Below are 17643 nucleotides of genomic sequence, written 5' to 3'. Positions count from 1 at the left end.
TCTGCTCTCGTAATGTGATAGCTGCTTTTCAAACTCTAGTGGATAAAATACAGCGAGAGCAGGGTCAGCAGTTACTTTACCTCGTCAGGCTCTGATATAAGGCACGTGACATTGTAAATCACGATTTTGCTTATCTAACTCTGCACGAATGAGAGAAGCCTCCAGATAGCTGTCCTAATATGATTCAGAAATAAATTGAACGCGAGTAGGAAATTATTGTGGCCAGAAAAAGAAGCTATAGAGAACTAGAAGGGCCCTCTGACAAAAAATAGCTCCAACAAGCTGAGAAACAGGAAACCAACAAAGAAAAATCTTTGACTTTGTGTTTTTAGTCCATTCAATAAATAGCATGTATATTACGAAGTAGCCATTTCCAGTTTAGTCTCAGTTAGTTCGGTTTTTTTCCAGGTTATAAATTGGTCTGTATTTGTACAATATTGTGCAGTGATTTGTTTTTCACTGTGTACTGGTCTGCTGGGCAGCAATAGGCAACAGACATTTTAGTGAGCCTTAAACCCTCAAACATGCACAGTACGCCTTGTCCAATTCATCTAATCTTTGGACTAGAAGTGGACCGATAGATGGTTTAGTGTTGCCATACAAAGATAAAAAAAAATGGCTTACACTGGGAGACGAACCAACAAGCTAGCATTATTCAGGATGGGAAAAAAGAAAAAGAAAAAAAAGTATACGTTTTTCAACAATGTAATCCTTTAAAAGAAAAAGAGCAGACAATCACTTAGAAAGCAAAAGTAAAATAAGTACTTGTTTATTTACTGTAATTCGATTTCAGCTCACCCACCACCCTTTCATCTGAGTCAGTCTCTTGTGGTCTCAGTGAAAACCCTGTGAAGGCACAGGTCAATACTGCTCCTTAATCCATGCATTTCATTTCAATTTAATAAGGTGTCACTGTGGTAAATGAGAGGGGCATACACTGGGCAGAGCTTTCGTTCAGCCTGCATGGAATGTCTCATAACCCAAGTTACCTTGCCTTCAGCATACATGTATTATACTGATGGCAGAGTAAGAGTTTAATGATGTATAGTTACAGTATGTTGCATGTCTCAGTAACGGTGATCTACTAGTTCAGTCAGACAACTCACGTGTTCCTTTAACATGTTTATTAGAAGCAGCATATAGTTGAGTTTGGCGACTAGGCTCGGGCATCATCACTCCATAGATATATATAGCACGATGAGTGATGATCAAATAACTAACCCCCGAGCCTACAGGTGGAAGCTGGGGTGGTGGTGGGGCAGCAAGCAGCAGCGACGTAGAGGTAGCTGCAGCAATAGCAGCAGCAATCAATGCATGGAGAGAGATCTGGCAGGTTAAATAGAGCGGCATATTAAGGAGACTCTGTTTGGTTGGTTGCAGAGTGGCAAGGGGGCGTTATGTATGAATGCAGCATAAGTGCTCGAGTTGACTGCCTGAACTAGCTCGCAGGCTTCGCCCCATTTAGTAGTGTTGTTATTAGACACATTGAGTCAGGTTTAATTAAATGATTACCTCAATAAGTCATTACAAACTCGGCTCTTTTATATTCTCATTTCATCCATATGTAGCAGCAGCTTTAATTGCATCCACAGGGAAGCATAAGCAGGCAAGGTGTTTCAGAGAGGAATAATCAATGTGTTGCCTTTACTGGGTGCACTTCACCTAATGATGACCCCATGTTCCACTTAAGTGTTCCTACATTTGATGTGTTATTCATTTGTATATACAAAATGAATTGGGCATCAGAATATTTTGAGAACTTGCGTGATATGCAGTTGTAATAAAATGCAATTTGTTTGTAGAGCAAAAGGTGGATTATTTTTTGTTTTTTTATTATACAATACTTGAAGCACATCTATTATTAGTCTTTGTGTATCTATTCTAAAAATGATAAAACAACAATGTTAATCTACTTAAAGCCAAAAAGGAAGACAATACTCCACATGTGCCATTATTGTTTTATTCCAATACCATTCATAATGCTTTCACCGGAACTACTTCATCAGTAGTTGTACTATTTCCAATTTTTCACACCTCTGAGCCACATTCAGAGCTGTGGATCCAGAAGAGTCCAGAAGAGTCCTGTCGGCTGAATTAAGCAGCAGAGCATTTACAATAGGTTTACAGTCATGCTGTGCAGCGAGGTGTAAAGGTGTTGCCTTTCCTGAGTTTAACGCATTGACATCTGCATGATGTGATATCAAGTGGAGGACACTTTGTAAACTGGCATTGGTACAAGCTACGTGTAGTGGTGTCCATCCTTTACTCTCCTCGGACACGTTTGGGTCGGCTTTGGCTTCCAGGAGCTTTGCCACCACTTCCGGCCCACCCTGATAGCATGCAAGGTGGAGTGGGGTCCAGCCGTTCTCCCCTCTAGCGTTCACACAACCACCCTGACTCTCCAGCTGCACCACTGTGGCTTCGTGTCCCCTAAGGGTAGCCAGGTGCAGGGGAGTCCAGCCTTGGAGGGACCTGGAGTTTGGGCATGTCCCATTTGACAACAGCTGCCTGCAAATGCCTGTGTGACCCTTCAGAGCAGCCAGGTGAAGTGGAGTGTATCCTCTGCTGTCTGCACTGTCTATATTCACCCCACTCTTCATCAACTGTCTCACTAGTCTGTTGTGGCCTTCCTCAGCTGATAAGTGAAGAGCGGTGGAGAGAGAGCAGTCCGTAGCGTTGAGATCTGCTCCCTTAGAGAGGAGAAGCTTGGCAATATTAAGATGCCCATAGGCGGAGGCTAGGTGGAGCGGAGTCCTCCCTTGTGCCTCCCGTTCTCTGACTGCCTTCTCTGGCAGCCGTGAAAGCAGGAGGCGCACCACTGTCTCATGGCCATTCTGGGAGGCCAGGTGGAGGGGCATCCAACCAGCTTTTTCCCGGGCATCCGCCACAGCTCCTTTGTCCAACAGAAGACGGACAGTCCTGTCATCGCCATTCTGAGCAGCGAAATGGAGTGCTGTCCAATCATCCTCGGCCCCTTGGCTGGCAGATGCACCATGGTCCAGCAACAAAGAGATGACGTCATGAAGCCTGTAGAAAAAGTTGCATTTAAAGAGTTTCATTTTTCTGACGCTTGTCACCCCTGTGAGCAGAGACTCCAGTATTTATTCTAAACATCTAATTTCTCTCTGTGAAAAAGCAAATATGAGTGTTTTTTGTGTGTGATATTCCCAAAATGTTAACCTATTCCTTTAACTTTAATAGAGTTGTTTTAGGTTATCCTTAGAACTGCCAACCTGTTCAGAATACCCAGTTGCTAGCACACATTACTTTTCATTGAGTTGCTTATAAACTGTATTTTTTTAAAAGTATATTTCATACAGACCTGTGCAGAACAGCAACAATGAGAGGAGTGTAACCTCTGGCAGTCGTACAGTTGACTTCAGCCCCCAGACTCAGGACATGCTCGACACTCTCTGCATCTCCGCTGGCTACGGTGTAGTGGAGGAGGCTCTTTTCACCTGAAAACTGTGTCTTCACATGCTCTCTTTTCACAGACTGCTTAAAACTACCAAAGTCCTTTTTGCACAGAAAAGAGAGAATGCTGCTCTTATGATCTGTGAAATAAAAGCAAAGAGCAATATATGTGTGTCAGAGGAAAAATATGTACTTTATATTGTGTACACAGCAGTGTGCTTGTGTACATGTCAATGAAGTGATGTGGAATCTATGGAGTTCAGTCAATACCGTGTACATTAGTATCTATCATGTGCCTATAGATTAATAGGTAATGGAGAGTGGCAATGAACAGATCGATAGAAATTATTGTTATGGTTATCTATTCAATAATATAGTCAACATTTCATAGGAAAATTATCAAGGTTACATACATATTTGTTGTATTCTCCTTTCTATTAACAGTTGACTCGTAGTATTACATGTTAGAATGAAATTGTACAGCACTGTAAATAGTACTTTTTAAATGTCAGCCCTCCAGGCTTTGTACTGCATTGAACATGAGTTGTCACCCTACTCACTAACTAACTATGTGTTTACCTGTGGGAAGGTCAGGCATCATAGGCAAAGCAATCTTAAATAGGAAAAGAAAGAACATAAGCAGGACAGGTTATTTACCATGACATCATCCATTATAAGAGGTTGATGAGCACAAACTGTACATTTATCTATTTTGGCAGAGGTGTTCAAGGCTAATAATGTATCAACAGCTACAATATAAATAACTAAATGTATTATATACACCTTCTGTACAAAATGTTTAGTATTTATGTGTATCTTTCTTTATAACCACACGAGCCGATAAACATGCCATTCATGGTACACAAAGCCTTCTGATATAGATGATCGCCTACATTCTTCTATCATTTCATAACCCTAACATAAAAACCATCCTTATTCAACGCATACCGTGACGCTTTACTAAACCAAGTCGTTTTTTTGCCTAATAAAGAAAAATATGTTCCTATTTCTTCTTCGTTATCTATAAAGTTAACAACGTGTTTAAAGCTGCAACAGTTTTACTTTTTCAACATGAAGGTAGGAGCAGTTTGGTCCATTTTGCACAATTACAATGGTATTGAAAAAACAGCCAGAAAATGGGATGAAAACCTTCAAATTACAAGAACAGATACAATTAAAACTAGAGGATAATCAAACGGAGATATTAAGCAGATACAAGGTTTTCTCAGGAGTTGATAGAGAACAAAAATAGTGCCTTTCAAATTAATGCTAATGCACTGTACTCCTGAATGTGTATTAAAAAGCAACAGTTGCAGACTAGTTTGACATTTCAAGTTCAAATATGTGTGTGTCATTAATGCGTAATTAATTATCTTGTTTCAAGTGCCTTAAAGTGATAACAAAATAAAAATATTTAGAGCATCACAGTGACCAAAAACATCCTTACCATGCTGATAAAATCCACAATGTTGTGTAAACTTCGTTATCTTTTTCTCTACTTTTCCTTATGATAAGATAAACCTGCTTATTATGCCAAAGATGGATTATATACAGTAGACACTACAGTTGAATTTAAGCAGAGTATCAAGTCGGACTTACTTTGTGTATCGGGGAAAAGAGCCAAGGATAATCTGACTTCTGGCTCTTGTCATCGTTTTGGTGGCTTTGGATTAGTCCTGGGATCTTCAGGATGTCACTCAGGGCCTCTGTCTCCCTCACAGTGTCTGCAATCAAAGCACGAGACAAGGAAAATACAGTGATTAAATTGTCCAGTCTAAAAAAATGTGTTTCTAAATGCAACTCTAAAACTCAAGGGGATCCACCACTGAGAATGAACAGTCATGCATGAATCACATTATATTCTATAGCGTCTGTTTATGAATATTCATGACACTTATTTGTATTCATAAACACAACTCCTCAAGTCATAAGTGCTTGTCTATCACAGGTGACCCACTTCCATGTATGCATTTCAATCACGCATTACACGCAGGAGAATGTGTTCTCTATGAGCAATTTGATTACCTATTGTTGACTTGATAATTAGATGCAATGCCAAAAGTCACGACATGGTTGATTTGTTTGGTACCTTTTTTTTCAGAGAATGTGGATACAAAAACGGACAAGTGCCAGATGCTTTTGATCGCGTCAGATTAAAACACTCATGTCTCAACATGATGTATAAATGACTGTTTTTAATCATTTGGAACCTTTCCAACATTTTGCTTGTGAGAGGGTGCATGCAGTGCGTTTGATAGCGTTTTCATCTTTTATGTTGTTAATCGAATTAAGAGAAAGCTAATTTGCATAATGTTACACTTAAATATGGCTTTTACGCACCATTAAAATGCCAAAAGCAATGACACACATCATCAGAATTTGACAAATTACACATCATCTTTCTATGGATGCACCCAAGATATGGTGTGTGCTGTGATCCTTTCCAAGATGTATTTTGTAACATACAGTACTGTATGGATGGCACACTGGCGATGAACTAGTCTTAATGGGGCTTCCAGGATCCCTCTCTGTTACCGCATTTGTTCAATCTCATCTTCCATAAGAAGACGTGTCTTTTTCATCAACGCATTAGGGAAATCAGCGTTTTATGTAAAAGCAGTTGCGTAGCTTTCACAGCTGAAGGGAAGTGAAGCATTAACAGCTGCAGTTCCATCTCGAGCTGTAAATCCAAAGTTGACTGGAAACCAATACAGAATTATATATCTATTATTATTTTTATCTCATTTCTAGCTTTTAAGCTTCTGCACCTGAGAACTGGGGCCTCTTCCTGAGATCCTGGTCCCAGCAATGCCTCATGATGCCGATCATCTGATCACACTCAGGGGGCTTTAATTCGGGCATCAACTCCACACTGGGTCTCTTACCCTGAGACACATGTAAGAGCACTGTGGTCACACTGCACCCTGTAGATCAACACAACCATAGGACAGTATGAGGCATTGATTTGACACTCTTTACCTTCTGTTATGTTAAAGGATGAGATTTAAATTGGGGTTTTTAATAACCCAAATTATCTGTTAAATGAGTACACTTAGTGGTGCTGTTAGATATTTGTTGTTATCTTTAGACAGAGCCAGGTTAGCTTATTCCTCCTGATTCCATTCTGTATGCATAAATAAGCTAATACTTCCCTATCCACTGCTTAATGTTTATTAGAAGGACGTGAGAGTGGAATTGATTTCATATAACTCTTGGCAAGAAAGCCAATAAGCCATTTCGTAAAATGTCAAACTATTTATTTGAAAGGACTAACTGTTTTGTTTAAGTACAAAAGGATTGCTGAGGTTTAGATAATTAACACTCACATTACATTCAAATAAAGAAAAGTACATTTAAGATATAGATTCCAGTCATTGTTAACTAAACTCTGATTCTTGATTAACAGGACATTTTAAAATGTTGACTTTACATCAATGGGAAAGTATACGTACGGGGGAAAGATAATGAATTAATTAATTAAACATGTTAACATTCTCAAAAGACCAAAAAACCTGAAAATAGCTTTCACCTTCATGCTGCCTAATTGATTGTATTGAGCATAACATGACACTGAAGTAACACCTAGAAATGTACATATTTGATTCGAAGATAGGATACATTTCAAATGAACTCATCCCTACCTGCATATGGTTTCTGCTGCGTCAGAATCTCCCACATCACTATTCCGAAGCTGTAGATCAAAGCAGAAAGAGGCACTTCAGCACTCACTTTCACATGTTTGCACATCCTGCATTCGGTGAACTTTCTGTCAATGCCTATTTTATATAAAAATAGCTATATGAAATGCTTTTTAAAGTCAAATAAACCCAATGAAACCTAAAAGTCTAATAAAGAGTGAATGAATCCAATGTGCAGAGTAAGTACCAGTGACTTGGGTATATTGAAATGAATACAATAAAAGAACAAGGTTACACAGAGTTAGGGGGAAAAGCAGTGACTCTGATTGTACAATGTCAGATATTCCCTTAGTAAGTCACCTGTAAACATCAAAGGAAGTTCCTGGAGGATCGGGGCACTGAGTGAAGGTCTCTGGAGGAATGTAACTTATGTTCCCTCTGACTGTCAGCTGCTCCATAAACAACTTCTTGCTCATGTCTTCTTTCCAGTGGATTAAACCAAAATCGGATATCTTGGTAAAAAGAATTAGAATTTTGAGAATTTGCATTCATTGATCTGCATAAATCAGAAATTTCAAAAATGACTAAAAACAGTCTCATAGATGTGTTGTCACTGAGCGTAATTTACCTTGACATGGAGATGATCATCTAGTAGGATGTTGGATGTCTTGAGGTTTAGATGGAGTAGCGGAGGGTTCAAGCTGTGAAGGAAATTCATTCCCATCGAGACCTCGTGAATCATCTGAAACTTCTTTGGCCACATCAAAGTGTGACTGGCTAGGAGATTGTTCAGCGATCCATTACTCATGTGCTCCATCACCACAGCAGTCGCCTCACTGCACAGTCCATAGATGGAGACAATATACCTGGATTTCACTTTTGCCAGGTTGGGCGCCTCCTCTATTATTCTCCTGTAATGTAAAAATGTGAAGGTCGCTTTAGACAATAAATAGGCCTTTGAGCTAGAGGAAACATTATTTTCTTTGTCAGACTTTGTAGAGGTGCAAACATTTATTATACCTCAAGAACTTTGTAATGTCTATTTCAATTCAAAGCAACCAACTAATCAAATATGCTAAGAAGTTGCTGTAAATGCAGACCGTTTCTTGTACCTGGTGATACGTAAGCGTTTTTAATGATTTACAGTTTCTCGATTGCTAACACACTAAAATCATACACAAAGCACAATTATTTTAACTGACACACAAAGAGCTAAACATCGGCTCAAATCTCCAAAACTCTAAACACGTGTTCAGCTTTTCACACAATTTGCAAAACAACATGGCACTTTTTGCAAACCACATTGCATGTGCAGCTATTGGCTGCTGAGGGGTGAAGCCCTCATATTTAATGAGGGGGGAAGGGAGCCATAGAGTGACGTGTAAGTGACTCGTGTTAGGTCTTCCTTATTGAACTTGCGCTAAGCTTCATAACTGCACTCAAAACTACATAAACACTTTCCAAATGCAAACTTTTGCACCAAATATAACACACTTCATTCATAATACTAGATGGTTTGACCACCCAGCTACACACTGCTGAGCATAATCTAAAGCACTTTCATCTTCTATGGGCTATGCTCTGTACATAGAGGTTTCTGCAGAGAAAGATTGCTTGAGTTTACAGAAATACAGTAAATGAAGAAATACAAATGAGTTGTTGACAAAAAAAATCACATTTTACAGTTTTTCTCGATTGCTAACATACTAAAATTATGCATAAAGCACAATTATTTTTAACTGACACTCAAAGAGCAAAACATCGGCTCAAATCTCGTTTTGAGCCGACACGTTTTCAGCTTTTCACACAATTTGCAAATCAACATGGCACTTTTTGCAAACCACTGCACACGTTTCTCCACATAAGACACAGGAATCTGACATAAAGTCAGTCAGTAAAACACTGATATTCAAAATGCCTCACACATGGAACAATGATCAAGAAACACACATTCCACCTGACCAAACACCTGATAGCATAATTGTTGGCTCATCAATCAGGATGTTAGCACTATAAAAAGACCACAGGTGAGTACTTTCTTACAGCAACAATGGAAGCCAACATGGAAGCAAGAGCAAGAGGAAGAGGAAGAGCTGGGCTGAGAGTGAGAGGAGGAGGAAGAGGTGGGGTGAGAGGAGGAGGAAGAATGAGAGGTAGAGGTAGAGCTGGAGGGAGAGGACGTGGACAAAGAAGAATACTCTCATGATATATCAACCCAGTCTCACGGCATTTTATGTTCACCAACACGATTTTTAATCTATTGATTCGTGTTCACCATCACGATTTGCCACTTTTTTTCGTGTTGTACAGCACGATTTTAAAAGCAATGTATTTCTACTGGTAACGTGTTTCGTGCCTGCAGGCTGCAGCACGTCTTTTTCTCCGGTCGGGTCGTGGAAGACCGGAAGCTGCATGGTTCATAAAAACATGTTCTTACTCAATATCAAGCCACAATTATTGCTTTTATTTTAAATCGTATAATTTCGGACTTTTGTTGCCGTCTGTGAGGAAAATAAATGGGGCTCAGAGCCTCAGGATACTGAAATCTGTATTTTTAAATATTTCTTTCCTTCTAATTTGTTATTCTTTTCAAAATAACACACTGTTATTTACTCACCAATAACACACAATTATCCTTGCTTTTATTTATTGGTTTAATTCCATAATCTCGGGCTTTTTTGGTGTCCGTCAGGAACTGAATTTCAAAATAAAAATCACCCGAAACAGACGTAGGCCTATAAGGGACATTTCGAGCATCATTGCGATTGTCAACATTTCTGAGTTTAGGATGGCCGAAGACACTACACTACCCATAATCCCCAGCTATCGTTTAGGACTACAGTTCCCGTAAAGTTACGCAGAGCGTCAAACAGCTGTGTGAAATGGAACGAAACCACGCCAGATTATCCAAAACTGGAATCGAACACCCCCCCAGAACTACACATGCTGGCTATTGTGTTTCGCAAAATGTTCTATGGGATGTCTCTACTGAACATTTTCGTTTTTCCCACAATTAGAAGTTGCCAGTATTAAACACATTGGTGTTATCAAATGTAAAACATATAATTAATAAATGGGTGAAAATCACTTGTGTCCATAATGCGCAGCATTAATATATACCCACATGACAGCTCATTGCTACTTTGTAATTCTACTCCACTACAATTCAGAGGTTAACCTGGTATTTTTACTCCACTGCATTTATTTGAGTTACTTGGCAGATTCTGATTAATTATGTGAAATATATAAAAAACCCTTAAATCAGACTTTAGTTACACCTGAGTAAAATTCAGGTAAGGTGATTGTCAAGTGCCAACAATCAGGAGAGATATTTGATAGTTGGTGCTTGAGAAGACTAAACATGTATCTGCAATTGACATGAATGGAAACAAGTAATAAAGTATATTCATTACTCGTTATTCTCTACTAATAGTTATTTAAAGACTGTATATTATGGCTATTTTGCACATCCCTTTCAACATTTTCAAAGGTTTATTGACATATCATACACAACTACGGTGTAGTTATGCAATGAATGAAAAACTTGGGTCACAGGTTCCTCAACAGTGCATTACAAGACATCCATCAATATGTGTGTACCTCCACCATTAAACTGTCATATTCTGCACATTTCTTATTCTATCTACATACATAAGAGTATAATTAATGTGTATAATATCAGTTAAAATAAGTGCTTCAACATAGTTAACATTGCAGGAAAGCAATATATTAGACGTTAATTACTTTGTCAGGCTTAATATTTAATATTTAATGTTTAAATAAAGGTTAATCCGTTTTTCTGTTTTGCACCTCCTCCTATTAATATCTGTGTACATCCTGCACTAAACTGTTTTATTGTAGAGATCACTTATAGTGTCTTCTTGATTTTGTATATTCTATATTTCTATATTTATACTTTCCCTCTATGAAAGTATGTACTCTTAATATTTTTTTTATCAAATATAACACATAAAATCAATAATTCAATAACGTGCTTTAACCACTAGGAGGTGCACACAAGGTGCACACAGCCATAATAACTTTGTATTATTAGTGTGTATGTACAACATCTGAAGATGTATAGTTTTATGCATGCTTTCACATCATTTTACAGCATAATGCTATACTATTTCAGACTCAGTATTTACATTCTTACATTCAAAGAAAATCAGTAATATCTTTAAAAACTACAGTCCTTTTCTATCAGCTGTGCACCGTTATGGTGTAAATATAACCTATCTATGAATTAGATCAAATGTAAAAGTCAGCCGAATTAGTGTTGATACTGCAAGGAGACGTATTGTGTGAAGAGAAATTGAAGATGTTGTTTAATTGTTGATATATTTATGATCCACGTCAAGTATTCAGTTTCGGCGCCATTTCTTCCAGTTTTTCCAAAGGTCTTCTCATCAGGGCTCTCTAAATAAAGAACTACGGCAGATCTGTAATATGTAATGCAGCCGAACCGTGTATTACAATGCCGTTATGTGATGACTTTCAAAGAGAAAAGCAAGAGCACTCGGAATTAAGTATTATTTTATACTTTTAATATGTTTTCCGGATTTCATATAATATAAACACCAAATCCCAGCATGCATTGCGGCTAACACATCCAATCAGCGAGCTTAAAACCATAGCTGAGGATCTTGGGTAATCGCTCGAAATGCCTACGTCTGTTTCCGGTTATATTTATTTTGAAATTCAGTTCCGGACGGACGCCGAAAAAGCCCGAGATTATGGAATTAAACCAATAAATAAAAGCAAGGATAATTGTGTGTTATTGGTGAGTAAATAACAGTGTGTTATTTTGAAAAGAATAACAAATTAGAAGGAAAAAAAGATTTAAAAAATACAGATTTCAGTATCCTGAGGCTCTGAGCCCCATTTATTTTCCTCACAGACGACAACAAAAGTCCGAAATTATACGATTTAAAATAAAAGCAATAACTGTGGCTTGATATTGAGTAAGAACATGTTTTTATGAACCACACAGCTTCCGGTCTTCCACGACCCGACCGGAGAAAAAGACGCGCTGCAGCCTGCAGGCACGAAACACATTACCAGTAGAAATACATTGCTTTTAAAATCATGCTGTGCAACACGAAAAAAAGGGGCAAATCGTGTTGGTGAACACGAATCAATAGATTAAAAATCGTATTGGTGAACACGAAATGCCGTGAAACTGGGTTGCCATCAGAATATGGGCCGATTCGACTGACTCTGATATCATTGTCCTTTCTGAGACATGGCTCAAAAAGTCGATTACAAATTATATGATAAATATAAAAGATTACAATGTCTTTAGAACAGACCGTGTGGGAAAAGGGGGCGGGGTTGCGATTTATGTTAAAAACCATTTAGACTGCACCTGCATCGAATCCCTTACAAAACCAAAATGCTTTGAACTCTCTGTAATTAAACTATTGCTCCCAAGTGGTTCAGACATTATAGTGGTCGGATGCTACCGCCCGCCCGCTGCCTCAAGCGAAGCCACGAATATACTCTCCAATCTTCTCCATAACTGGACTAAATCCGAGATGGTTTTACTCGGAGACCTAAACTGGGACTGGCAAACGGATTTACAAAACTCTTTCAAGGACACTTGTGACTCTCTCTGTTTGGTGCAACTAGTTAACTCGCCAACTCGGTTAAACCAAAAATATTTAGAGAAGTCCACTTTGATTGATGTTATTCTTACAAACGCACCTCACCGTTTCAAACATTTCGATGAGCAGGCGTTTCTACATGATGTTTTTAATAGTGATTTACACATTGTTTCACTTATGACCGATGTTGAGTTAGCATGGAATTATTTTAAATCCACCTTCTTGGCTATATGTGACAAGCATGCTCCTTTTAGGACATCTAGGATAAGCGGTAAAGACAACCCCTGGTTTAATGATTCTATATCCTCTCTCATTCGACAGAGAGACACTGCCTGGGCTAAAGCAAAGAAATCGAATATTCCATTAGATTGGAATCTGTATAGGACATTAAGAAACAAATGCACTAAGCTGATTAAAGACTCTAAATGTGCCTACTATCTTAATGCAATACATGACAATTTGAATAACCCTGCAAAGTTTTGGAAACTTGTTAAATCCTCCTCAGGTTCTATCACTCCAAACAGCCTTCCTGATCTCTTAAGGGTAAATCAGAGTGAAATCAAGGGCAAAATGGATATTGCAGACAGCTTTAATAATCATTTTATTTCTGCTGGCTCAATCTTTGATTCTAGCAACTCAGGGATGATCGCTGCAGAAGGAGAGCCAGGCCCTCCGCCACTTGACCCTGATCAACTGTTCACCTTTGCCCCCATCTTGACCTCTCAGGTTCACAAAGCTTTAATGAGCCTAGATGTAAAGAAATCTTCAGGCCCAGACAAGATAGAACCGTTCTTCTTCAAAGTTGCTGCAGGTCTGATTGCAGAACCCATAACCTCTATTTTGAATCTCAGTCTTTGTGCTGGTGAATTACCTAGCTCATGGAAGTCGGCCATGGTTCTCCCCTTGTTAAAGGGCGGAGACCCCTCTGACCTAAATAATTATCGCCCTATTTCCAGACTGTCTGTAATGGCCAAAGTATTTGAATCTCTTGCAAACGAACAACTGAAAAAGTTTCTAACTGACCATAATATTCTTAACGAGTCTCAGTCAGGCTTTAGATCAGGCCATAGTACTACTTCAGCGGCTATGCTAGTCTCAAATGACATAATTGAAGCACTAGACAAGAAAAAACACTGTGCAGCATTGTTTGTTGATCTGTCTAAAGCTTTTGATTCTGTGGATCATGCATTGCTACTGCAGAGGCTTGGCTGCATAGGTCTTGGCAAAATGGCTTTGAGCTGGTTTAAAAACTATCTATCTGAAAGAACTCAGTGTGTCTCAGTAGAAGATTATACCTCAGCTGCTCTTACTGTAAACAAAGGTGTTCCACAAGGTTCTAGTTTGGCCCCTGTCTTATTCTCCATCTTTATAAATGAACTAGGAAATGGGATAAATCCAGCACGGTTTCATTTATACGCCGATGAAACAGTTGTTTACACAGTGGCTTCCTCTTTAACTCAGGCCATAGAGCTTCTACAGGATGCTTTTAATACACTGCAACACTCCTTGCTAAGGCTAAGACTGGTCCTTAATGCAAAAAAGACCAAGTACATGACCTTCTCTCGCTCTCGAGCTAATACAGCTGTCCCTCCGATTCTGACACTGGAAGGGACATGCCTTGACAAAGTAACATCCTACAAATATCTGGGCATATCGATTGATGAAAAGATGGCCTTTGATGTTCATATTGGGAACCTACTGCGAAAACTTAGACCTAAACTGGGCTTTTTCTTTCGTTTAAAGAAATGTTTCCCGTCTGAAGCCAGGAAGAGAATTGTGCAGAGTTCCTTTCTGTCTGTATTAGACTATGGCGATGTGATCTATATGCATGCTTCTTCCTCCCTGCTTAAAAAGCTGGATTCTGCGTACCATACTGCTATACGTTTTGTAACGGGTGCAGGCTCTCGCACCCACCACTGCACTTTGTATCAGTCCTTAGGATGGTCATCTCTGTACCAAAGAAGACAATCACACATGTTGATTTTTATCCTTAAGTCATTGCTAGGTAAGCTGCCCTTATACTGTATATCTCCAGACTTCTGTCCTTTTATACTTGCTTTTTTAATACCAGACAAGCAGCAAATGGGATGCTTTTAAATGTTCCTTTGATGCAGTCAGAGCTTGGTAAAGCTGCATTCTCCCACTATGCTCCCTTTTTATGGAATACGCTGCAAGTAAAACTTTGTCGAGAGGCACTTCCTACTGTAAATGCTTTAAAAGGTATGCTACGATTAGCCCTTCATGAAACATGTAACTGTTACCTGATGCGATTGCTGATGTGATTATGCTTCTTGCCACTGCACAAATGGCCTTCTGTATTTATATTTGAATTGTATGTTTTTTTTGTTTAATGCCCTTGTTTTATGTTGAAACTTGTTGTGTGCCGTGTTGGTCAGGACTCCCTGGAAGAAGAGATCTTGTATCTCAATGGGACATTCCTGGATAAATAAAGGATACATAAAATAAAATAAATGTTGCACAATGTTATCCTTGAATAAAATGTAATTTTTTTTCAACAACTCATTTGTATTTCTTCATTTACTGTATTTCTGTAAACTCAAGCAATCTTTCTCTGCAGAAACCTCTCTGTACAGAGCATAGCCCATAACAGATGAAAGTGCTTTAGATTATGCTCAGCAGTGTGTAGATGGGTGGTCAAACAATCTAGTATTATGAATGAAGTGTGTTATATTTGGTGCAAAAGTTTGAATTTGGTAAGTGTTTATGTAGTTGTGAGTGCAGTTCTTCACTTAGCAGGAGAAATTAGGTGTTTTGCACTTTGGGTGTGTGGTTTTGTGAATTGTGTTTAGTGTTCTGAGAAACTGAACTTCATTTTTTTAATAAAAAAAAAATGTGTGTGAGCAATCGAGAAAAACTGTAAATCTCACCTGTAAAAATGTGTTGCACATAAGGGTGTGTCAAAGCTCTTCAAGGCACATTTTTCCCCCTTTAGCTTCAGCTTGACCTGGTACAGCTGACCGAATCGACATTCTGCCATTTTAATCCAGTCAGCCTCAAAGTCGTCCTTCTTGAAGTTCCTGAACTGCCCGGGGGATCTGTCAAGGCAATCCATGAGCACAGAGATCTACTCTGTCACACTGTCTGTCTAATCCTACACATAAACAGGATTTATCCTTCAGATCAACATCGATCAGTGGCACCACGGGAGCTTGAGTCTCATGCATGGAACGAGAAAGTCGCAGAACATGGATACACATTGAGATTAGTGTCAACTGGCTGTGTAAAATGCATGAGTATTCACATACACTCTAGACTGGAGTGCTGATCCGTGGGAGGAGCTGAGGCGTGGAACTTGTTTGCACTACAATGCTGCAAAGCCGGTTTTTGGCTACTCTACACTGAGTCAGAGAAACATGACAAACTCATTTCTGAGAAACGTGTTGCTTCTGGACCAGCAAAGGATCAGTTATGGGTTGGTGACCCCATTATTATGATTACCCATTATAATTTGGATTTGTATATACTGTACAGTACAGTAAATTATCTGCCTAATGAACCACCTACTTTTATTAAACTGCACTTTAACAAGACACTTAACCCCCAGCAGCTTTACTTGAACGGCTCACTGGTCTGCAATCCTGGCTGTAGTTCTCTGAAGCACCAGTGTGTGTGTGTGTGTGTGTGTGTGTGTGTGTGTGTGTGTGTGTGTGTGTGTGTGTGTGTGTGTGTGTGTGTGTGTGTGTGTGTGTGTGTGTGTGTGTGTGTGTGTGTGTGTGTGTGTGTGTGTGTGTGTGTGTGCGTGCGTGCGTGCGTGCGTGCGTGTGTGAGTGCGTGCGTGCGTGTGTGGCCTAGCATTACTATACTTGTGGGGACCTACATCTGTTTACACGGTCACGGGTGGGGACTCGCCTCCCTTATGGGGACAAATTGGAGGTCCCCATGAGGGGAATCATTCATTTTAGGGTGAAGACTTGGTTAAGTTTAGGGTTAGGGTAAGGGTAAGGGTAAGGGTAAGGGTAAGGGTAAGGGTTAGGCATGTGTTGGTTATGGTTAAGGTTGGGATAAGTCTCCAGGAAATACATGTAATTCAATGTAATGTCCCCTGAAGTGAGGTATACATGGTGTGTGTGTGTGTGTGTGTGTGTGTGTGTGTGTGTGTGTGTGTGTGTGTGTGTGTGTGTGTGTGTGTGTGTGTGTGTGTGTGTGTGTGTGTGTGTGTGTGTGTGTGTGTGTGTGTGTGTGTGTGTGTGTGTGTGTGTGTGTGTGTGTGTGTGTGTGTGTGTGTGTGTGTGTGTGTGTGTGTGTGTGTGTGTGTGTGTGAGATAGACTTGAGATGATATGATCTCTACATTCTCCACCTGAGTAGAGCCCTGTGGCAGTTTCCTGGATCAGCTATAATGTACTTTTGAGTGAGGTCGGTTGTAATAAAAAAGGAGAGAAAGAGTGTGTGTGTGTGTCGCCAGTAGGGATGGGATTTTTGTATGTCAAATGATGATGCATTATATTTATTGTGTGTATATGTATTTTAAGCAGAAGTGGGGACAAATGTGTGTTTCCATTCATAAAAGGGTTAGCCTGTCAGGTGGGCGGAGCAGGGTGCGAACTGGAGGGGAGCAGGGGGAGCTATAGCTCCCCTAGTGGTGACATGAGCTCCCCTGGGAACATGGTTTGTGAAATTTGGGGGGAGCTCTCTAAAATACTGATATGATGACCAAATAAATTTGGGCATGTTTTTTTTTCAAAGGTGTAAAATAAGTGAAATAAAATTATATTTAGAGTTTATGATTCATGAAAAAAATGTTGCCTGCTTGCACGCTGCCCGCAGCTCCACCCACTACCCACTCACTCACAAGCTCGTTTAGTTGGCACTGCATGTTTACCAGGCATTGTTGCTGCTGCTGACAGTGTTGGGAAAGTTCACTTTCTACATGAACTAGTTCAGTTCACAGTTCACACATTTTAAAATGAACTAGTTCAGTTCATAGTTCATAATTCAAAATGTTGAACTAAAGTTCATGGTTTCA

General features: G+C 39.4%; 1 protein-coding gene across 1 annotated transcript; it reads right to left on the bottom strand.

The window, feature by feature from the left end:
* Positions 1-1994: 1994 nt before the first annotated feature.
* Positions 1995-15731, bottom strand: ankk1 (ankyrin repeat and kinase domain containing 1). Its single transcript, XM_034097897.1, has 9 exons — positions 15547-15731; positions 7681-7963; positions 7413-7564; positions 7056-7105; positions 6183-6338; positions 5014-5138; positions 3994-4027; positions 3323-3554; positions 1995-3027 (listed from the first exon to the last, which is right to left on the bottom strand). Exons 1-9 carry the CDS (start codon positions 15729-15731, stop codon positions 1995-1997), a joined length of 2250 nt encoding a protein of 749 aa, XP_033953788.1.
* Positions 15732-17643: the final 1912 nt, after the last annotated feature.

Source organism: Pseudochaenichthys georgianus, chromosome 13 (genome assembly GCF_902827115.2).
Source record: "Pseudochaenichthys georgianus chromosome 13, fPseGeo1.2, whole genome shotgun sequence".
Classification (NCBI taxonomy): Eukaryota; Metazoa; Chordata; class Actinopteri; order Perciformes; family Channichthyidae; genus Pseudochaenichthys; species Pseudochaenichthys georgianus.
Note: the sequence above shows the minus strand (reverse complement) of the source record. Positions and strands in the feature narration are given on the sequence as shown.

Excerpts from the sequence above, each read along its gene's own strand:
- ankk1 (XM_034097897.1), bottom strand. The coding sequence starts at position 15,731 with ATGGATTGCCTTGACAGATCCCCCGGGCAGTTCAGGAACTTCAAGAAG. Across the intron at positions 3,555-3,993 it reads GATGCCTGACCTTCCCACAG|ATCATAAGAGCAGCATTCTC; the intron begins GTAAACACATAG and ends TTTATTTCACAG. Across the intron at positions 3,028-3,322 it reads ATTGTTGCTGTTCTGCACAG|GCTTCATGACGTCATCTCTT; the intron begins GTCTGTATGAAA and ends CTTTTTCTACAG.